The following is a 22,876-nucleotide window of genomic DNA, read 5'->3' as shown; positions in this document are numbered from 1 at the left end:
CCGAGTGCTGGGATTAAAGGCGTGCGCCACCACCGCCCGGCTTATAACACACTTTTGCTGATTGACTATCATTCCTTTTTTTCCCCTTGGGTGAAGTTACTAGCCCCACCCTCTCTCCTAGGGTGGCTCAGAGATTAAACATGGAGGTGAAAACGGACGAGGCACACTGGGTGGAATGAAATCAAACCCTGTGTTTATAAAAAAAAAAACAAAAAAAAACAAAAGCAAAATAAAAAAGTCAACAAGTAGGAAGTCATATCTGCTTACAGCAGGGGGGGGTCTCTGTAAGATTAAATCATTAAAAGCCAGGCATGGGGAGGCTAGAGGGAAGGCCTGTCACATGCCTTAAAACCTTTACTTGCCTTTTCTTCTACAACCACAATTGGTCAGTTGGGCTCCTGGAAAGCAGATAGCTGTAACCTCCAGACACCATCCCGGGTAGTTGTGGCCGTTGGTTAGCATCTTCCCCATGCCCCCCCCCATCCCTTCAGGCGGTAGTGACAGAACAGAGACTTCAGAACACATTTATTTGACATGTCAAGTGGCAAGGGGGGCTGGCTTAGACTTACTCCCCACTTCTACCTGTAGGGGTGTTCATAAGCTCAGACACACAGAAGATCAGCTTCGAGCCCATGACCCACCCCCTGGAGTAAACAAGACAATCTGTAGTGGTGTGTGTTTTGGGGGGTGGGGTGCAGGGTGGGAATAAAAAGCAAGTTGAGAGCATGGAAGGCAGCAACAGAACCGAGACTGGGCGCTGTTGCGGGAACCCTAAGAAAAGTGAAGACATCCTGAAAAGCGGATGGAAGCCGGGTGTGAGCAAGGAGCCAGGCATGGAGAAGCAAGACCTGCAGAATGGGGAGAGAGATTCATGAAGAGAAAGCAGAGTATGCGAAAGTATGATAGGCCACGTTTCAGGGCATACATAGAAAGCAAGGGATCGCTTTTCCAGGAGAGCAAAGATACAGGAGACCATCCTTAAGTGGGGGCTCCCTGCTGCTTCTGAACAAATGCCAATGAGTCTGGGACCCTAGCACATGTGGTCCTCTGTTGGTGTGCTGTGCCTCTGGGCACCCAAGTAATCCCGTGTGCGTGTGAAAAGACCAGGACACTAATGCGTGGTTCTATACGCCCAGTAAACACAGTATTTATCCTTTCTCGCTAGTGAGTGTACTGTGCTTGTGGACACATGCTTACCCATGTGTGCGTGCACAGTGCCGTGAGCACATGCAAGAGATCCCGTGTCCGAGGTATCAGCTGGTTCTCCCGCCATGGGGCCTTACCCTCCCCCTCCTTGGTGGCTCTCACTTCTCTCAGCGCCCCGGTTCCCCTGGCCCGCCTAGACTCTGGAAACCCCCTAGCAGGCGAATCTGCTCAGTCTGCATGGAGTGGCGTCTCACCAACTTGCGCTTGGTCCTGGGAGACCCTGGTGCCCCAGAATGAGGAGGGGCCGGCAGTGAGGGTGCCCGACCTCCGGGTTGGGGACGAATGTCGGGGATGGGAGGGTGGGGGCTGACGTTGAGAGGAGGCAAGAAACCAGGTCGCGTTTGCGAGATGTGGTCCAGGAGCAGGGTCCCGGAACCCCTGCGTTCCAGCAGCCCGGGACTCCGCCTCCGTCCGCTCAGCGGGGACACAGCCCCGGGCAGACTCTCTTGGGACTGGCGCGGAGAAGAAACTGAGCCCGCTGGAGGGAGGGTCAGCGGAGAGGCGCTGTACCGCCGGCGCTCCAGGGATAAGCGGCTGCACTCGGGTGAGTCAGGGCAAAAATGTCCAGGGGTATCGAGCTCCACGGACTCCATGCGGCTCAGTTTTTGCCTTAGCCCTGCAGGAAGACCAGACTCCTGAGCCTCGGGCGCTGTGTTTCGGCGCGAGAGAGGACCCCCGCCTGTCACTTTCTCCGCCCATGGGGGCGGGTCCTCCGGGCCTTCGGTGCTGTGACGCCGGGAAAGACGCGGTCTACCGGTTAAGGTCAGGCCGTTAAATTCAGCGGCCAGGCGCTCCATCCCCGGCCTCCCTTCGGCAGGAGGGACCGGTTGAGGAGGAGCCACAAGGCCCCAGGGCTCAGAGTTGAGCCTTTTGAGTGGTTTTGGAGGATGTCGAGGCGGCTTGGGGAGAGGCTCGGAAGGGGAAGGGTCATCAGGGGGCTTTGGAACAGGAAATTCAAATATGTCTCTTTTCTCCTCTTCTTCCTGGGCGCGAGGGGATAACAAGCTCCGTCCTCCTCCTGCAGTTTGCAGCTGGACTTCAGAAGGCGACGTGCAGACCCCTGGACTAGGAGGAGCGGGTGCAGGATCCTCTACCCCCGGGGACGGTGGGGAATTGAGATACTGCCTGGTCTTCTTGGTGCCCGAGGGCGAGGTATCCGTGGTTATGATGATGACCTCCGTGCCCTTGGCCTTGCAGGCGTCCAGCAGTGTGGCAAGGGTCTCACGGTCCCCGCGGTCCAGGGCGTGGACAAGCGCCGAAGCGCCAGCGTGATCTCGGACTGAGGGGTCTGCGCCGTGGGCAAGAAGCAGAGAGGCCACTGCGGCTCCCCCACCCCCGGCGCAAGCGTGCATGAGCGCGGTGCGTCCTAAACGGTCTGCGATGTTGGGGTCCGCGCCTTGCTCCAGGAGGTAGCGTACCATGCGTGCCTTGTTCTGAGGGTCATCGTAGCGGGCCCTGCAGGCCGCCATTAGCGCAGTTTCCCCCTGGGCATCACCCTCATTCACGTAGGCTCCTCCCTCCAGAAGCAAACGGGCCAAGCGAAGCTTACCCTGACCCACCGCCCGAAGAAGAGCGTGGCCCTCGGTGTGTAGCATAGCTGCGGCTCGGGCGAAAGCACCGATGGAGCCGGGAATGGGACCTGCCGAAGATGGCTAGGAGTGTGGGGGTGGTGGTTGGGAGAGGCCTGAGGTCTTGGTGGTAAAGCCTAGCCCTGTAAAAAAGAGGATAGAGAGAGCTTATTGATAGGTTCGGCAGGGAAACTGAGGCACTGATGAAGATGCCTGGTGTATGAAGGGAGTGATTAATATGATCTCCAATGCGGTCCTTACTCTTGACTCCTGCCTTTGAGCCCCCCCCCCCAGCGCATGCCAGAAGAGGTGGGAAGGGTGCATCCGCACTGAAGGATGAGGGCTCGTGCAAATACGTACATGCACGCGCAGAGATATTCGCACCCCCCCATTCGCACCCCACGGCTTATCAGACCTTTCCAACATCCCCCTTTTCTTATCCACACTTGGAATCCCCCTCTCTAGGATACTGAACGCCACCCACCCACACACATGCACCCGTACAGTCATACCCATGTTTCTATTCCTAACCTCTTTTAGATTGCCACATCCCCAAAAATTGAGTGGGGGGAAGGAAGCAGCTTGCAATTGGGACCTAAAGGGGTGGAGGAAGAATTAGGGATTCTTTTGCCCCTGTTATGTTCCCCGTCGCTCCTTGTTCTTCCCCCTCCCAGGCTGTACCCCCAAATAGATACCTGAATGTCCGCATAATCTTTGCCTGGCCAGGATTGAGGCCCGGGCCATGGGGACCTCCGGGGTGGAGGAGCCGGGTACCTGGGGGCCCACATGGCGTGGGGGGCACCCGGATTCCCTTGGTGTCAGTATCTGCGCCCCAGCGCTGGATCCTGGTCCCTCCTCCCGGTGCGCCCCGGGCACAGCGCCGGCTCCGGAGGAGAGAAGAGGGGGGGTGGGGGCGGAGCTCTGCTGTGCTATTTATAGCCCAGTCTCTGCGGGTGGGGGCGTCCGGCACCAAGCGGCTCCCCACCCCCATGCGCACACACATAAACCAAAAAAGAAAAAAGAAAAAAAAAACAGTGCCTCCAATCTTGACTTCCCTTTCTTAACCCACCTCCCCCAACCCCAACAAACCTAAGCACTCCTTAGGGGACTCTCCTGCGACCCATTCAGGAAGCATTCCGATTCTGATTCTTCGTTGAGCTTCAGCAGATATTCATGAGCTCCAGTATGCCAGACCTGACTGCCACACATGGCATATGGCACCGTGCAGAGGACTGGAGGGAGGCGGATGGGCTCTGCACGGCGTCCACACAGATCAGAAAGAGGCAGGAGATGTGGCTCTCTTCCCGCGGTTTAAATATCAGGGAGAGTATAGCCTCTGGAATCAGACAGCAGTATATCCCCGCTGCACCTCTCTCAAACATCACTACAGAGACACTTAGATCTCAGTGCCCGTGGGTCCCTTAGGAATGTGAGGAAGGTAGCTAGCTAGCTCTCTCAGGGCATTTTTTTAGGGCAAGGGGGCACTCTCAGATTCCTTTCCCCCTGTATTTTAAGGGGTGTCCACAGGAGAGAGGAAAAGGGCAGAGCAATGGCCGAACCCTGTTACACGGGCGCCCTCATTATAGCTCTACTCCACTAGACTCATTTTTCCATCTCGCTTGAAGGTCCCTGCCTGAATCACTCCTTGTCTCTTCCTATCTGTTGCTCTCACTGCCTCTGCCTCTCCGTGCCACCTGCCCTGTCTCCATGGTTACCAAGGCTTCCATCTGCATATTTTAGGGATGAGTTTGTGTCCAGTTGGAAGGTACCAAGGGAAGTGGGGGCACTGAATAGGTTCTAAGGGTTTGGAAAGCTTTCCAAGGATCCTAGAGAATTAAAATGGCGGAGGCCACCATATACAGATACAAAAAACGTTACTGGGCGAGGAGGAGAAATACTTGTAGGGAAAACAGCCGCTTATACAAGCTATTGATGTGTGCCGGGCATTCTGCAGTGCACACATCTCCAACCCCACAACTCTATAAGGTGGGAACAATCGTCTTCTTGCAGCATATGTAATGAGGTTAAGCAAGTTTCCCCCAAAGTTTCACAACTATTTTTGTACTAGTCCCAAAACTGGGCACTTGACACTACACTCACATACAGTTTCCCAGTCTAGAGGCCATTTTCTCTGACATCTGGCATATTCTTGTTGACTACTAACTTTCTCTTCCATCCTGAAGCATGACTCCCCCCTCACCTTACCAAGGGGCTTGAAAGGCCGTTGGGAAATACAGAAAGAAAACCCCACTGGGTTCCTGCCTTCTCTCCCCAGCGACTTCTCTGATCCCCAAACCCCCTCCCACTTCTCAAGATACAGTTCCAATCCACGGTGGGTGAATGAAGGGGGCATTCTTGGGTTGAGCTTGGTAGCACACCGTAATAACAGAGGCAAGAGTATCATGAGTTCAAGGCCAGCCTAGACTGGGTAACCAGACCGTCTTTTAAAAAAAAAAATTTTTTTTAAGTATTTATTGGTTGGTGCTGGAGACTGCGCAGGATTAAAGAGTGGGTCGGAAAGTGGGGGAGTGGGGTGGCGCGCAGGGCCAGGAGAGGGCGCCAGAGGCGCTAGAGCTGGAGTCTGGCGGTTGGGCGCCTCCAGGCGGGTGCTGAGAACGAGCTGGGGAGCATAGAGCAGTGTGGCTCTCCAACCCAGGAGGCCATTTCCCAGCCGCGGCTCTCATCTGCCTGGATGAGCTCTGGGCAGCAGGTCGTCTTGGCCGACTCCTGCCGTCCAGGCGATTCCGTCCGGGCTGAGGTGGAGACTCCAGCCCCAGATCTCAGCGCGCCCCACTTCCCAAGCCTCAGTTCCGGTTAGGCTCGCTCCCCACCCCGCCTCCTCGCCTCCCCCTCCTCCGCTGTCCAAGATTGGCCGGGGAACCCACCAATGGAGAGCTCGGGGAGGCGGGCCTAGGACGCGGGCTGGAGGAAGAAAAGCGAATTTCAAGTTGGCGGCTGCGTGGGCCCCGAGTGGGGGTGGGACGGCAGGTAAGGCTTTGACTTGGTGACTCTGACCCGGTTTGGTCCGCTGCTTCCCGAATGGTCCTCCGTGGCCGACAGCAAGACAGACAACGCTCTCTGTCAGCTGTCGGGCCAGCCCCCTTCTGGATCCCTGCCCTTTCTCCCGGGCTCCCATTGCTGTGTTGACTGTACTTCGGGGAGAGGCAGGGCTTGCTGTCGTGTCTGGGACAGATATTAAAGCAGAAGGCGAGGAAGGCTCATTCTTGTAGCTCAGACTCTGCTATGGTACCAGCCTCTCCCGCATCTGTTACCATTAGCCCCCTGTCAAAGAGCCTGACAGACTCCTGTTAGCTATCAAGTCAGCCGAAAACGCTACCCCCTACCCACCGCCTTCCTGGTCTGCCTTTCTTAATAATTAATTGATCCCCAGCCTGACACTGCCTGATTAGCACTATTGGAATCTCTTTGATTTTAAAAACAATATTGTTTGTGTGTAGGCGTGCGCGCCACTGCTTGCGCACGGAGGTCAGAGGACAATGTGAGCCCGTCAGTTTTCCTGGCCACTTGGCAGCAAGAGCATTTAACCATTTCGGTGCGGCTCACGCTCTCCCTCCTCCCTCCCATCCTTTTTATTGGCAGACTCCTGCTGTGTGCTAGGATTGCAGGTTCTCTTTTGAAGTTTCTATTCTTTTGAACGGAAGGTTTGGTGGGACAGATTGAGGTACTTAATACGTTGTGCTCAATAAGCGTTAATTGAATGGAATTGATTTGTGGGAACCAGTGCTCTTGTCAAGGAGGACGATTTAAACTCCTAATATAATTAGGGAACAATAGAAGACAATGTAGTATATAATTAAGGGCCTTTAAATTGGTGGTTTCTCGCATTAATGTTTTATAGTTACTCTCAGACCAGAGAAGGCAAACAGCAAAGGGAGCGAGAAGGCTTTCTGACTCACAAGGTCTCAAATGTGGAAGGTCTGTAGACTCGTATAGTCATTTGTTGAAACAACAGCTACTTACGGAGCACCTACAACATGCCAGACATAATGCTAGACAATGAGGATCATGGTGACCCCTCTGTTAAAATCTGTTCAATAAATGGTTATTTAGTGACTGCGAAAAAAATCTTTTGAGACAGGTTCTCGCTATGCAGCACAAGCAGCTTGGTTTCCAACTTATGATTCTCCTGCCTCAGCTTTCTTGAAAGGCTGCGATAATAGACTTGCACCTCTACACCACAAATTTGAAAAAAAAAAAGTTAACTGTGAAGAGTAAATCTAGCCTTACAGATGCTAAGCATCGACTCTTCCCCTGAGCTAAACCCCTACCCTGTGCCAGCATCTTAAAAGAATTCATGAGTTCTTTTCAGGTTATTCCACTATTTAATTTTTCTTTAGAATTGTTCGACTTAGATTTATCATTAGTGGGGGTAGGTGGAGTGTGTGCTGCGGCAAATCTGTGGAGGTCCAAGGAATGAAGTGTGTTCTCCACTTTCATTATAACACAGGAAGACTGCACCAACGTCATACTTTTTTAAAATGTGTGTGGGTGTTTTGTCTGCATGTCTGTCTGTGTAGTGTGTGTATGCAGTGCCTGCAGAATCCAAAAGAAAGCATCAGATCCCCTGGAACTGGAGTTACAGACAGTTGTGAGCCTCCATGTGGGTGCTGGAAATGGGACCAGGGTCCTAGAGAAGACTAACCATGCTCTTAACCTCTGAGCCATCACTCCAGCCCTCCCCCTTAGTCTGGTCCCAAACTCACTATAAAAAGATGAACTCAAATATCTGAGTGACAGGCTTGGCCCATGGCTTTGCGCTAAGCAAGTTTTTATTTATTTTTACTAAGGATTGAATTGACGACCTCATAAATTGCTAGGTAAGGGTATAGCACCCGCCTCTGCATTCTTCTTGTTCTTGTGTGGGTATTTTGTCTGCATGGATGTCTTTGCACCACTTGCGTGCCTGACTTTCAGAGGGCAGGAAAGGGTATCGAATTCCCTGGGACTGGAGTTACGGGACTGTTGTGAGTCACTGTGTAGGTGCTGGGAATTTATCCCAGGTCCTCTGAAAGAGCAGCCAGTGCTATTATCTACTGAGCCAACTCTCCAGCCCTCCCCTGCGTTAAAAACAAAACATCCTTTTTACTTGTTAATTGTAGGACATACGTTTATTCCACACAACTGGCAAACACACAGTAAAATAAGGGAAGTGTGCATTATTTACTGATTAGTATTTTACAGTCTCAAACTTTATTATCATTGTATCTCTACACACGGGCCACAGCATGCATGCCGAGATCAGAGGACAGCTTTGTGAGGTTCTGTTACTGTTTCACTTTTATGTGGTTCCAGGGATTGAACTCAGGTCCTTAGGCTTGCATTATCATGCAGCAACTGCCTTTCCCTGACAAGGCAGCTTACCTGCCCCTGTTACTAGTATCTTAATATATAGCCTCAGTTTATTCTGTATGTATGCATAAATTTCTGTGTTTTATAAGTAAATAGGGCCACAAAATAAATTCAATTTTATACCAAGAATGGAAATACAAAAAGAAAATAACAGGTAAACATGGCTTTATATCATACTCCCCTCGCCCTTCACACTACATATTAGCAACCTCCTTCCTGTATATAACTTGAAGCCATGACATTTATGATAACTGATAATACTCTAAAATGGTTTTTTTATAATTATTTTATTTTGTTCTTAGATTTATTTATTATGTATACAGTGTTCTGCCCATATGTATCCCTGCAGGCCAGAAGAGGGCACCAGATCTCATTAAGGATGGTTGTGAGCCACCACGTGGTTGCTGGGAATTGAACTCAGGACCACTAGAGGAGCTGTCAGTGCTCTTAACCGCTGAGCCATCTCTCCAGCCCCTCTAAAATGTTTTTTTTTAAATAATCTATTATTAGACCACTTACGTCATTTCAAACTTTGTTGTTTGAAACAAGGTCTTACTGTCTAGCCCAGGCTGGCTTGGAACTCCCTATATACCTTAGGCTGACCACTTCCTGCCTTAGCCTCTTGTGCGTAGGACTGTAGGTTTGTGTGACCATGTCCAGTGTATGTCAGAACTGTTGCTGCCGTAAATGGTTCTTTAACAAGCATCCTGTTACTTTTGTTGCAGACTATGTGATTATTAGGGCAGATTTTATATAGACTTTTCTGTCCCTCCAGCCAGTCCCAAATAACCACACAGAGCTTTATTATTATAAATGCTTGGCTAATAGCTCAGGCTTGTTCCTAGCTAACTATTACATTTTAAATTGACCCATATTTCTTATCTATGCTCTTCCACGTGGCTCAGTACTTTTTCTCAGTACAACAAGTTCATCTCCTCTCCACATCTCCTTGAGATTCTGAAATCCTCCCCTTGTTCTTCGTGGTCTCTGTTTGTCTGCACATCCCTGCCTAACTTCTACTTGTCCAGCTACTGGCCAGTCATCTTCTTTATAACCTGACAACAGTGGCAGAGATTCACACAGTGTAAAGGAATGTCCCACCATTTTAACAGTAGGGTTTCTAGAGTGAGAATAAAGGCATTCAGAACCTTGAGAGGTCTACTGCTGTGATAAAACATTATGACCGGAAGCCTCTTAGGGAGGAAAGGGTTTATTTGGTTTACACCTCCCAGTCACAGTCTGTCATGAAGGAAGCAAAGGCAGGAATGTGGAGGCAGGAACTGAAGCAGAGGCACATGCATACATTATACACACACACAAATATATTTTTAATCGGGCTAGAGAACCAGCTGAGTGGTTAAGCGGGTATACTGCTCTCAGAGAGGACCTGAGTTTATTTCCCAGCACCCATCTGTAACTCCCAGGAATCTGACCCCTTTGGCCTCCGTGGGCACAGCACTCACGTGCACATAATTTAAACTAAATATAAATCTTGAAAGAAGGAGACCAGGCATGGTTTTAATTCCAGAACTTGGGAGGCAGAGGCAGGCAGATCTCTGTGGGTATGGAGCCAGCCTGGCCTACATAGTTCTAGAACAATCATAGAGAAAGCCTGTGTGTAGAGTGAACCTATCTGATTAGATCTAGATAGATAGGTAGGTAGGTAGATAGATAGATGATTGATTGATAGATAGATAGATACAAGTAATTTAAAAGTGGTTTTATTGGTCAATCTTTTGTCAATTTTCTGTTCCTATTCTTTGCCCATTTTTTGTTGTTGTTTGTTTGTTTTGAGGCAGGGTATCACTCTATAGCCCTGGCTGTCCTGGAACTCTTTTGTAGAACAGGCTGGCCTTGAACTCACAGAGATCTACCTGCCTCTGCGTCAAGTGCTAGAATTAAAGGTACCTGACACCTTGTCCAACCCTTGTCTGTTATATTAACATCGCCCTCCCCCCAGTGCCCATTAGGGTACCTTGCTTTCCCGCGCGGCAGCTTTCACACCACACACTCAGGCCAGGTTACACACGCCTCTGGACTGCGCTAAAAGTTCAACATAAAAAAAAAAAAACACTGGTGGGGAATATTATTTTAAGGTTTTTTTAATGCTACATGTCTACTACAAATACAGAATTAGTGTCCCGGGACTGGTCTCTATGTCGTCTGCCTTTGGGACCTTGCCTACTGTTGTGGCCTAAACTGTTATCTGTAAGCTGGTGACTCCGCCAGAATATGAACTCCATGTAGGAAGCCCCAGGTGCCAGGAGTTTTGTTATTGTTAGTTTGTCTGTCTTACTGCCTTATCGGCAGTATCCAGCAACTCAGTGGCACATAGTAGGCGCTGTGGTTTGAGGGTTTGAGTGAGCATGGCCCCCAGAGGCTGATAAGTTTGAATGCTGGGTCCCCAGTTGATAGATCTATCTGGGAAGGATTAGGAGGTATGTCACTGGGGATGGGCTTTGAGGTTTCAAAAGGCCCCATTGTTCCTAGTTAGCTTTCTCTGCCTTGTGTTTGTGGATGTAATGTAAGCTCTCAGCTACTGCCTGCTGCTGCCATGCCTGCATCCCTGCCACCATCCCTGTCATGATGGTCACGGGTCACCCTCTGAAAGGGTAAGCTCCCAATAAAGCCTCTTCTATAAGATGCTTGGTCATGGTGTCTCTTCATAGCAACTTAACAGTAATTAAGACAGTAGTTTATTTTATTATTATTCTCATTTTGTAAAGAAAAAAACAAAGTTTCTGTAGTTAGGAAATGAGAGAACTGGGACTTTTATTATTTTTTTTTGGCTTGTTTGGTTGGTTTTGGTATTTTGAGACAGGAACTCATGTTGCCCAAGATGGCCTGGCACTCGCTATGTAGCCTAGGATGGCCTTGAACTCCAGGCATCCTGGTTTTACATCTCAGGTGCTGGATCCCAGGCATGTGCTCCCACACCCAGCTCTGCCTTCCTTAGACTTTCTGTCTTTGTTGGTGGTTTGTTGTGTGATGTTCTACTCTTTGGCTTTTTGAGGGGCCCACCACCCAGCTCCCAAATAAATCACACATGGAGGCTTATTCTTAGTTAGGAATGTCCAGCCTTAGCTTGGTTTGCTTCTGGCCAGCTTTTCTTAATGTATCACCCTGTCTACCTTTGCCTCTGGGCTTTTACCTTTCTCTTACTTCTGTATATCTTACTTTTCACTCTTACTCTGCTGCTGCCTGACTGGGTGGCTGTCCCCTGAAGTCCTCCTCTCGTTGTTGTCTTGCTCCTCTTTGTCCTCAGTTCTCCTTCTGTTTATCCTCTCTGCCCGCCAGCCCTGTCTCACTATTGGCTGTTTGGCTCTTTGTTAGAACCATCAGGTGTTTTAGACAGGCAAAGAATCACAGCTTCACAGAGTTAAACAAATGCAGCATTAAAAAAAAAAAAGCAACAGACCTTAAAATAATATTCCCCACGAGTGGTTTTTTTTGTATGTTGAACTTTTACCGCAGTCCAGAGGCGTTTGTAACCTGGCCTGAGTGTGTGGTGTGAAAGCTGGCGCACGGGAAAGCACGGTACCCTAATGGGCACTTGGGGGGGGGGGGGGATGATGTTAATAGGAGCAGATCTGAGCCACGGTATAGGAGACTTTAGATGTCCCCAAGAATCCCTTCTTAATGTTTTATTAGTGCATGTTAATTACATAACAATGGGTTCCATTATGACATTTTCATAGATGTAATTCATCTGTGTAGAGTGTATTTCAATCACATCCTTTCTCTCCCCCCCCCCCACTCAGCTACCCATTTTTGTCCTTCTGCCGTTCCTGCTAACCCCCTTCTTCCCAATTAGGGCCCCTCGTGCTTTTGTGTCTTTTCAGTGTGCTGTGGTCACTTTCATTAGGGTTGTTTATGAAGCATAGTAAATTATTTCCTTTCTTTCTTTCTTTCTTTCTTTCTTTTTTTTTTTTTTCTGAGACAGATCTCACTATGTAGCCTTGGCTGGTTTGAAGATCCCTGCGTAAACCAGGTTGGCCTAAGATCACAGAGATCCGCCTGCCTTTCCCTCTCGAGTGCCAGGATTAAAGGCATGCGCCACCAGGCCTGGCTCAGGAAGGGTTTCTTTATAGGAGTGTGAGAATCTTACAGTGGCTGCACCACCGAAGAAAATGCCTCTCCCTCTTGCATCAGTTACTAAGGTCTTGCAAATTCTCAGGGAGGAGTAGATCCCCACGATCCCTTCCTTAAGTGACAGGATGTGAGCAGACCCAGTCTCCTGCCAATCTTGTGTAGTTGATCACCGCTACTCTGAGTGCAAGGGTTCGACAGCCATGCCATGCCCAGAATTCCATGTTCCACACACTCCAGCCTTCACTCCCTTCCGTGAGCTTCTTAAGCCTTAGAATGGCTGATATTGGTGTCTTATGTCTTGACAAGAGACAGTCCTGTATTCTCTGTTCTGTGACCAGTCTGTAGTGTCACCGCTGACCGCAACAAAAGGAAACTCCTCTGAGCAAAGCCGACCCCAGCACTAATCCCTACGTGGAAAACATAGTAAATTAGGGTTAGCAGAGCGGCAGCATAGCGTCCCCACTGTCCCCACTGGGACCTTGGATCTCCATAGCTGGAAGCTCCTGAGTGGGTGGGTGTACAGCACCATTTGCTACATACGTGGATTCATTAGACTCCCAATGAGAGGGGGAGACCTGCTGTCTGGTTTCTGACCACCAGCTTGATGTCTGCATTAAACAGCATTTGCCATTTTTCCTCTGCATCTTTGGCGATCACTTAATGTGTGAAGATGTGGAAGCCTCCACGTTCATGGCCTTTTCTTTCTTTTTTTTTTTTTTTTTTTTTTTTTTTTTTTTTTTTTTTTTTTTTTTTTTTTTTTTTTTTTTTTTGGTTTTTCGAGACAGGGTTTCTCTGTGGCTTTGGAGCCTGTCCTGGAACTGGCTCTGTAGACCAGGCTGGTCTTGAACTCACGGAGATCCGCCTGCCCCTGCCTCCCGAGTGCTGGGATTAAAGGCGTGCGCCACCATCGCCTGGCTCATGGCCTTTTCTTAGCTTCCCCTGCCTTGTCGTCAGAACCACTCTCTTCTCCACGGCTGGAGCTGGAGCTGTCAAAGGGAAAGAGACCTCAGCCAGCTGCTCCGTCCTCTTCCTTGAGAGGATCTAAAGACAGGATGGCTCTCCTGAATTGGTGGGAAGCAGCAATCTTTCCCTTCTATGTTTTCATAGGGGTTAGACGCTCCTAACTTCTCAGGTATCCATCTTCTTCCTGCTATAGATTAGTCTTATATAGGGTTCTCTATATAAGATATATAGTTACATTAATTCAATTTTTAAACTTTTACTTCAGTGTGTGTTTGTGTGCGTGCAGGTGTTTCTGTGAGAGACAGAGAGAGAATCCCCAAAGTTCTCTGACCTCATCTGTGCTCCCCCCACCTTGTTGAAGCAAGGGTCTCTAACCACTGAGCAGTGTAGTTCAGGCTAACCAGCCTATATATGTTCACCAATTCTCCTGTCTCTGTTTCCCATCGGTTCTGTGGATCAAACTCAGGGTGTCAGCTTGCATGCCAAGGGCCTTTACCCACTGAGACTCTCCTTGGACCTGTGGTTACAATTTTAAATCGATAATTTTATTTATTGGCTGGTCATGTTGGCACATACCTGTAATCTCAGAACTTGGGAGGGAAAGGCAAGAAGGATCAAGAGTTTAGAAATATCTGTATAGCCCAAGATAGCCTAAGACTATTCAACTGCCCTCTTTCCTCAGCCCCCCAAATGCTGGGATTACAGGCTCAAGCCACAGAGCCTACCTAATAATTTTATCTTATTATTAAAGAAGTATTCATACATGATAGGAAAATGAATACACAAACAGAAAAGAAAAGGAGGAGCAATCCTGAAAGCCTTCAGCTGAACGAAAACAATATTTACAGGGCTAGGGATGGAGTTTAGTGACTGAGTGCTCCCTTGGAATGTGGAAAACCATGCATTCAGCTTCCAGAACTTCAACAAAATAAGACAAAACAAAAAAACAGATTTACAGAGAAACTGGGCAGATGACCCCCAGAGTTCCCATATATCCCTGGCACACAGTTTTCCTATTATTACTGTTGTTTATTACTATACTGCATTTGTTACAAATAATGAACTACTATTGGGACATTTCCCTCCCTCCCTCTTTCTTTCTTTCTTTCTTTCTTTCTTTCTTTCTTTCTTTCTTTCTTTCTTTCTTTTCTTCTCTGAGACAGACAGGGTTTCTCTGTGTAGCCCCGACTGGAACTTTATCTGGGGATCAGGCTGGCCTCAAACTCATAGAGATTTACCTGTTTCTGCCTCTCAAGTTCTGGGATTAAAGATATGAGCCCCACCTTCCTAGACCTGGATCGAGCTGGGAGGACCTTGGACTTCCCACAGGGCAGGGAATCCTGACTGCTCTTAGGACTGGAGAGGGAGATGGGAGGGGGGAGGAGGGGAGGAGGTGGAAATTTTTAATAAGAAAAAAAAAGATATGAGCCCCACCACTGTTGAAGGAGAGAGGGCCTACTTTTGGTTCCAGCCTCCCAGCTAATTTACACACAAAATAACTACACAGAAATTGTATTAATTAAAATCACTGCCTGGCCCATTAGCTCTAGCCTCTTACTGGCTAACTCTCACATCTTGATTTAACCCATTTCTAATAATCTGTATATCACCATGATGTTGTGGCTTACTGGGAAAGATTCAGCATGTCTGACCTGGCATCTCCATGGTAGCTCTCTGATTCTGTTTTCTTCCTCCCAAATTCAGTTCTGTCTTCTCTGCCTACCTAAGTTCTGCTCTATCAGGCCAAGCAATTTCTTTATTAATTAACCAATGAAAGCAACTCACAAACAGAAGGACCTCCTACACCATATCACCTGGCATATTATTATTTTTCAAGGTCCATTTAGATTTCTTCAGATTTTATATAATGGTCTGTTCATGTGAATATATTCTTCCAGAATACCCTGATACATTTTGTCTCATCCCCTTGGGCTCCTCTGAGCTACGACAGTTTCTCAGTTGTTTTTTTTTTTTTTTTATGATCTTTACAGTTTTGAAGAGAACTCGTTGGCATGCTGTAGGCTAGCCCTCTGTTGGAAGCTGTTGTTTTTCAATGACTAAAATGAACTTAAGAGCTTTGGGAATGAGGACAAGGAAGTAAAAGTAACATTTCAACTGGCACATGCATGGAGGCCTAGCACTTGGGAAGCTGAGACAGAGTGCTCAAGGATAGCCTGGGCTACACAATGACACCTTGTCACGGAAGGATGAAAGGGCCGGAGAGAAAGGGAAGGAGACTCATGGCTTGCAGTCCCCGCACTCCAGAGTGGAGGCAGGCAGATCACAGGTCACTACCATCATCTGCTACATAGTGAGTTTCAGGCCAACCTGGGCTACCAGAGATCAACAAAGCAAGAAAAGAAACAAATGTCCTTAAGTCACGTTAAGAATACCCATGTGAGTTACTGCGATTGATATTGATCTTGGTCACCTGCTGGCATAATGCCCACTGGAAAGTTACTTCAGGGCTGGAGAGATGGCTCAGTGGTTAAGAGCACTGGCTGCTCTTCCAGAGGTCCTGTGTTCAATTCCCAGCTACCACATGGGAACTCACAACCACCTATGATGAGAACTGGTGCCCTCTTCTGGCCTGCAGGCAGGATACTGTATAAACAAATAAATCTTAAAAAAAAAAAGTTATGGGGCTGGAGAGATGGCTCAGTGGTTAAGAGCATTGCCTGCCCTTCCAAAGGTCCTGAGTTCAATTCCCAGCAACCACATGGTGGCTCACAACCATCTGTAAAGAGGTCTGGTGCCCTCTTCTGGCCTGCAGGCATACACACAGACAGACTATTGTATACATAATAAATAAATATCCACATGCTTTAGTTATGTTTTAGCTTCAACTATCTACATAGTTTGTTTAGAATTCTGCATGGGACATTTGTCTTTTCCCAGACATTTGTACCACTATGTACTCATGGACATTTACTTTGTACTTTAGGGTTATAATCTAATATTGATTTATCTTATTGGGGGGCTGAAGAGATGACTCTGTGATTAAGAGCTCTGTCCAAGTCCCAGCACCTCTTCAGGTACCAACAACCATCTGTAATTCCAGTCTCGGGAGAAACAGTGCTCTCTTCTGGCCTTTGTGGGCACTGCACACACGTGGCACACATGCATGCTTGTAAAACACTCATACGCATAAAATAAAAAATAAAAAAGGTATATTTTTTTATTATTATTTTATTATTATGGGTCTGTGTGTGCACATGACTTCAGGTGCCCATGAAGGCCAAAGGCATTGGATCCCCTGGAGCTGGAGTTGTAGGTTTTTCTGCTGCTGGGAATTAAACTCAAGTTATCTGGGAGAGCAGTATCCACTCTTAGTGCTGCGACAACTCCGTAGCCAAAATTTATTAATTTTAATGTTTCAAAATCTTTCAACATGTTTCTTTTTACGTATGTACATGTGCCTACTTGACTGTAGAAGCACCACGTATATGAGATGACTGTGGGGGCTAGAAAAGGGCATTGGTCTCCTGGAACTTGGGAACTGCCTAGGTTAGGTGGGACCCAAACCCAGGGCCTCTGCAAGAGCAGCATGTACTTTTAGCCATCAAACCAGCTCTCCAATCCCCCTTTTAAAAATATTTTTTAAAAATGTTTTAAAGGGGGCTAGAAAGATGACTCAGCAGTTAAAAGCACTGACTGCTCTTCCAGAGGACCCTGGTTCAATTCCCACCACCCACATGGCAGCTCAGAATTAACTGTTCCAGGGTACTCAACACCCTCATACAGATATACAGGCAGGCAAAACACCAATGCACATAAATAAAAACAATTCAGTGTTTTAAAATTGTGTGCGTGAGTGTGTGTGTGTGTGTGTGTGTGTGTGTATGTGTGTGTGTGTATGAGAGTGCAGGCCCTGGTGGAGACCTGGCAAGGGTGTTAGATTCCCTGGAGCTGAGTTTACAAATGGTTGTGAGCTATCAGGCACAAGTACTGGGAACTAAACTTCTTCCTCTGCAAAAAAGCAGTGCATACTCTCAACCACTGAGCAATCTCCCCAGATCCCAATTTGTTTAGTTTTGAGACATGATCTTGCTATTCAGTTCCAAGTAGCCTGGAACTCTAGACCAGGCTGGTCTCAAGCTTGCAATCCTCCTGCCTTAGCCTTCCAAGTATGGGGTTTGGATTACAGGTTTGTGGCATCACTCTTAACTTCATGTTTTATTTATTTTTAATTAATTAATCAAATCTTTAAAAAATTTATTTATTCTGCCTTTTTTTTTTTTAAGACATGGTTTCTTTGCATAGTCCTAGCTGTCCTAAAACTTGGTCTATAGATCAGGCTGGCCTCAAACTCAAAGATCTGCCTCCCAAGTGCTGGGATTAAAGGCATGCACTACCACTGTCCAGCTACCATTGATTTTTTTTTTTAAGTGTCACAGAGAAAGGGTTTGGAATATAGCTCAGAAGTAGAGTACCTAGCATGAGAGAGGCTCTGGGTTCGAACCTCAGCACTGAGAAAAAAGTCACCTGCCAGAGGCCATCAGATGTCATGTAGCTCCTTATACTTCTTTATTTGTTTTTGTCTTTATTAGGTTTTTCTCACTGGATCTCGGAGTATCCAGGCCCCCTCCACCATGGCCACCCGGGGTGGGGGCCGGGGTCGTGGCCGAGGCCAGTTGACCTTCAACATGGAGGCTGTGGGCATTGGGAAGGGCGATGCTTTGCCCCCACCCACTCTGCAGCCTTCTCCACTCTTCCCTGTGAGTGTCTCCCTCCCTCCCCAAGACTCCCATGTTCCCCTCACCGACTACCTGTGACCACAGAATCCTCCTGGCCCACCATCAGCTGCCCTCATTTTGACCCTGTGTCTCCAGAGTCCCAACCCACAGAAGACGGTTCTAGGCAAATACGTGTTTGTTTTTTCTCTTCACATTCCCCAGTCCCCAGCTTTCAAAAGATGCCGCATTGGCCTCCCATTCCTCTGGCACTCTGTTTACTGGGTACAATGGATTCAGCTTAGGCGAAAGGCCCTTTACTGCGGCCTTCCTGTCCTAGGCTAACCATTGTGTCTCCTCAGCCCCTGGAGTTCCACCCTGTGCCTCTGCCAGCGGGAGAGGAAGGGGAGTACGTTCTGGCACTGAAGCAAGAGCTGCGTGGGGCCATGAGGCAGCTCCCATACTTCATCCGGCCAGCTGTCCCCAAAAGAGGTCAGTGGGAAGGCTGGAGACTTCCATAGGCAGGGCCCATGCTCAGCACCATTTGGGACCAGCAAGACTCAGGACATTTACTGTTTAATGGAGAACTTTACTATTTTCATTAAACCCCCCTCTGTGTCTGAAACGTACAACCTTACTCAGATTTGAGTTGAGCCCTAAATCTTGGGGCTGGTGGAACATTGAAGCATTAGCATCTTACTTCATATGTATAGGTGGGTGGGGGTGGGGGTACAAACTTTAACCCAACTCAAAGGGCTCTTAACTAACTGGAAGGACTCTGAGGCTAGGTCTCGGAACACCCTCTCTATGCCAAGCGTTTCCCCTTCCTTAGGAGAGTAGGAGGCTGGAGAAGGCAGTGCTACCGCTAGGCTTGGCATAGCAGATATTTACCGTGGTGAGGAAGGACAATATTTTTATATGGGCAATTAATGCTTTTATACTGAGGCCTTGAGGGTTGTAGGCTCACAGAGATGGGAGACTTAACCAAGCTAACCCCAGTAGTAAGAAGAAGACAGAAGACTGAACCCTGAATTTTATCTTGATGTATACTGCCCAATGAAGACAGAAGAGTTTTTGGACTAAGGGCAAAGAGTAACAAAGAAAAGGCAGGTTGGAAGAGGGACAAGGTCTTCACCGAAGCTGGCACCATTGGGCTCTGGGCTTGGCGTGAGGTGATCAATAATTCCCTAGAACTAAGAGGGGCTGACCCTTAGGGTAAAAAATTATTCTGTGGATAAAACTCTGATTCATGACCTCTGACCCCTCAGATGTCGAACGTTACTCAGACAAGTATCAGATGTCTGGGCCAATTGACAATGCCATCGATTGGAACCCTGGTAGGTGTCTGGCCCTCACCGGATGTCCTCCTTCAGAGGTGCCTCGAACCACCACCTCCCTTTCCTGTGCAGCGTCTAGAAACTAGAATCTTAGATGTTCTCTCAACACTCTTTGGTTCTGCTTGGAAAACTGCTTCACATTGCCACCTCTCCCGAAAAACTTCAAACCAGCCCCTCCTTCCTGTCCTTTAGAACCCCGCCCTTTAGTACCAATCACCATTCATGGACCCACGCGGGGTCCTGCTGACCTTCACACTCTCACTGTTTCCAGACTGGCGGCGGCTGCCCCGAGAGCTCAAGATTCGAGTCAGGAAACTCCAGAAGGAACGTAAGTGAACCTGGAGAGGATGGGGGTTCATCAGCGGATGCCACAGTAGCCACGCGGGGGCAGCAGAGCCGCATGTTTGCTGCCGGAGGGCGCCCTGGAAAGACGGGTGGAGGAGAGAGGGCTCCGCTGATAATGCCACCTGCCACCAGTGGCTAGAAACCACATGGTGGGAAGAAGAGCCTACTCTAACTTCCACATGGCGCGCACGCGCGCGCACACACAAATAATATAACAAAACATTTTGTAAAAAATAAAAAGCAAAAGCACCAGAGAAATGGCTCAGTCCTTAAGAGCATGCACTGCTTCCACTCACACCAGGGGCTCACAGTTGCCTCTAACTCCAGCTGTGGAGGTCCAGTGCCCTCTCCAGGGCTCCACGGACACACATGTCATACACACTACACACACACACACACACACACGTAAAAAACTGGAAAGAAAGCTAGTTAGGAGATGCGCTTCCTAAGGATTCACTTCTTGCTCCTCCACCAGGGACCACCATTGTCCTCCCCAAGAGGCCCCCCAAGAGCGCAGAGGAGGAGGAGGAGACAATACAGAAGCTAGAGGTGAGAGGGAAGCGTGCTAGGCGGCTGGACTCCAGGTCCCTCGTTGCCCCAGGTCTCCCTGGGTGAGCTGACGGTGAGCTTCTCTTCCTGTTCATCCTCACATGAGACTCTGGAGAAGAAGGAGGAAGAAGTGACTTCAGAGGAAGACGGAGAGAAAGAAGAAGAAGAAGAGAAGGAGGAGGGGGAGGAGGAGGAGTATGACGAGGAAGAGCATGAAGAGGTGAGGGGCTTCTGCTCCTCCCTCTCCCCTCCCAAACTCTGGGCTCTCACCTCTCTCTCTCTCTCTCTCTCTCAAAAGATTTATTTTGTTGTTTGTTTCCTATGGTCAAGAAAACTAGGGAAGACCGTACGACTTTCATGTCGTCCTTGAGCAGGGCCGTGCCCATCTTCCCGGGGTCACCCTAATTTTAGTGCCTGTGCTCCCGAAACAAGCACACTTGTCGGGGTTTTGTTTGTGAGACAGGGTCGCACTGTGTAAACCAGGCTGGCCTGGAACTCCCCAGAAACCCTCCTGCTTCTGCTTCCCAGTGTTGGGAGCACAGGAGTCCACCGCCAGGCTCATCACGCAGGAGAGGTTTTGATTATTCTTTGTGTGTGTTGTCAAATGTGTGGAGGTCAGAAGACAACTTGTGGGAGCTGGCTCCCTCTTTCTACCGTGTGGGTTCTGGTTATTGAACTGAGGTCCTCCAGCTGGGCAGAAAAGTTCCTTTCCTACGGAGGCATCCGCTGACCCTGGACTCTCACTCTTACACAGGAGATGTTCTCAGGGAGTTGCAGAGCCTATGGCTCCATTTTATCTGCCTCTGGGCTGTTCTCAAAGCACATAACATGGTGGGTGAGAGGGCTCAGAGGGCAAAGGTGCTTGCTGCCAAGCCTGATGACCTGAGTTCAATCCCTGGAACCCACTATGTGAAGGGCAGATCTGATTCCTACAAGAGTCCTCTGACCTCCACACGTGTACCAGGGCATACACACACACACACACACACACTCACACACACACACACCCATATACACATAGTCACAAACACAAATAAATAAATAAATAAAATGTAAAAATGTGTGGCCTGGGGTTGGAGTGATGGCTCAGTGGTTAAGGGCATTTGCTTCCTTTCCAGAAGACTCAAGCTCTATTCCGGGTGCCCACATGGTAGCTCACATCCACCTGTAACTCAAATTCCAGAGCATTTGATGCCATGTTCTGGCATCTGAGGGCTCCAGGCATGCAAACAGCATACAGACATAGGTGCCAACAAAATACCTATACACTTAAAAAGCAAAATACACTTTACACAGCTGGTAGGGGTGTCCCAGACCTGGAAAGTGTGTCTGGGAGGGAAAGAACCCAGAAAAAGACGGGGAAGAAAAACTCCGCTGTCACTGCTGATCCTTGCTTCTCTTACCTTTCAGGATACTGATTACATCATGTCCTATTTTGACAATGGAGAGGACTTTGGAGGTGACAGTGATGACAACATGGACGAGGCTATCTACTGAAAACCAGGGCCCATATATCTTTCTTGGTTTGAGAGAGAGGGTCTAAAATTATTTAGGGTTTTCCCTGTTTTTGCTATTATTGTTTTTGAGACAGGATCTCACGTAGCTCAGGCTGGTCTGGAACTCAGTATGTAGCTGAGGTTGGCTTTGAACTCTTGATCCTTCTACCTCCACCTCCCAAGTCTTGAGAGTACCGGGGTACACCACCACAGCAGACTTCCTATTATTTACTTTTGGGGGGGAGTCACTCAGTCAGAATCCGGGTGACCTGTGTGCTCCCTGGGGGCTGTGTGAGCAGCAGTGACAAGGAGCTGGCTTCCCTCCTCCTCACGTCTCTGTGTGGCCCTCACACCTGTGGAAAGGATTGCTATCTGAGTATGAAAGACAGGTTGAAGTGTAACTGGGTTGTTAGAGGGACAGCTGTGTACACACCGCTACTCCATCTTTATAAGCCTTAGGGACAAACTTGGGGTGGAAACAGTCAAGAGGAGTAAGGCCTGTTTTGTATTTTTAAATAAAATGTTTGCATCTGTCTCTTTACCCAGAGTGATGTCTGCCGGGAAAGGGCGGGAGGGAATGCTGAAGGGGATGTCCAGTCAAGCCACCCTCCCACACCCCCACTTTCCACCCCACCCCAACTACTGAGGATTGAGTTTACAGCCTTACAAATGTTTAACAAGTGTTCTATTTACTAAGCCATATCCCCAACTCTTTTTATATATTTTTTCTTAAGTTTTGAGAGTGTTTTGATAAGTTGCCTAAGTTGGCCTTGAACTAACTCTGTAGCCCAAACAGCCTCCCAAGCTGCTGGGATCCCAGACTTGTGCCACAGGTGTCAGCCCTCTGTGTCCAGTGTGACACTAGGACCTTGTCCTATGTCCTTTACCTCTTACCCCTACAGTAGGGCACACTCAGGAATTCATCCGCGATGCTGCCCACAGACCAGCTGCCTACCCCAGCCTTTGGCCTCCCCACAGGGACGTGACCCGTGTAATTTCAGGCATGTTCACAAGGCCACATCCCTCTCTTTCTCACACCTGACCTTGATCGTGTCCTTATTTACAAATGATTACAGCTATTTTTGTGCTCAGTCAAGAAAGGCCAGAGAGGAGTGACGCTGTTTTCAGCTACGAAGTTCTCTTCCAGGACCTGGAGAGGCAGGCCACTTTGAAAGGCATATTTAGGGAACTCTAAAATCCTGTTCTCACTCCCAGAGCCAGTGTGTGGCTTGCGATTTCTCTTTTGGTTCTCGCCTTTGTGGAATTTAGTTAGCCTT

At 48.5% G+C, this 22,876-nt stretch overlaps 2 protein-coding genes across 5 annotated transcripts; one reads left to right on the top strand and one right to left on the bottom strand.

Moving 5' to 3' along the window:
• Positions 1-204: 204 nt before the first annotated feature.
• On the bottom strand, positions 205-4,440 carry Ankrd34a (ankyrin repeat domain 34A). Of its 2 annotated transcripts, XM_050124801.1 has the most exons (3): positions 3,470-4,440; positions 3,306-3,369; positions 205-2,917 (listed from the first exon to the last, which is right to left on the bottom strand). In XM_050124801.1, exon 3 carries the CDS (start codon positions 2,799-2,801, stop codon positions 1,314-1,316), a length of 1,488 nt encoding a protein of 495 aa, XP_049980758.1. In that variant the 5' UTR covers positions 2,802-2,917; positions 3,306-3,369; positions 3,470-4,440; the 3' UTR covers positions 205-1,313. The 2 variants fall into 2 exon arrangements, with proteins under 2 accessions (XP_049980758.1, XP_049980757.1); XM_050124800.1 differs by lacking the exon at positions 3,306-3,369.
• On the top strand, positions 2,595-22,140 carry Polr3gl (RNA polymerase III subunit GL). 3 transcript variants are annotated; one of them, XM_050124803.1, is made up of 8 exons: positions 2,595-2,615; positions 17,750-17,917; positions 18,235-18,364; positions 19,141-19,209; positions 19,481-19,537; positions 20,030-20,103; positions 20,210-20,323; positions 21,514-22,140. In XM_050124803.1, exons 2-8 carry the CDS (start codon positions 17,792-17,794, stop codon positions 21,598-21,600), a joined length of 657 nt encoding a protein of 218 aa, XP_049980760.1. In that variant the 5' UTR covers positions 2,595-2,615; positions 17,750-17,791; the 3' UTR covers positions 21,601-22,140. The 3 variants fall into 3 exon arrangements, with proteins under 3 accessions (XP_049980760.1, XP_049980761.1, XP_049980759.1); XM_050124802.1 differs by lacking the exon at positions 2,595-2,615 and adding an exon at positions 5,634-5,762; XM_050124804.1 differs by lacking the exons at positions 2,595-2,615; positions 17,750-17,917 and adding an exon at positions 5,632-5,762.
• The last annotated feature ends 736 nt before the right edge of the window (positions 22,141-22,876 follow it).

The sequence above is a fragment of the Alexandromys fortis genome, unplaced genomic scaffold (genome assembly GCF_014885135.2).
Source record: "Alexandromys fortis isolate MF-2015 unplaced genomic scaffold, M_Fortis_MF-2015_v1.1 scaffold_235, whole genome shotgun sequence".
Taxonomy (NCBI): domain Eukaryota; kingdom Metazoa; phylum Chordata; class Mammalia; order Rodentia; family Cricetidae; genus Alexandromys; species Alexandromys fortis.
Note: the sequence above shows the minus strand (reverse complement) of the source record. Positions and strands in the feature narration are given on the sequence as shown.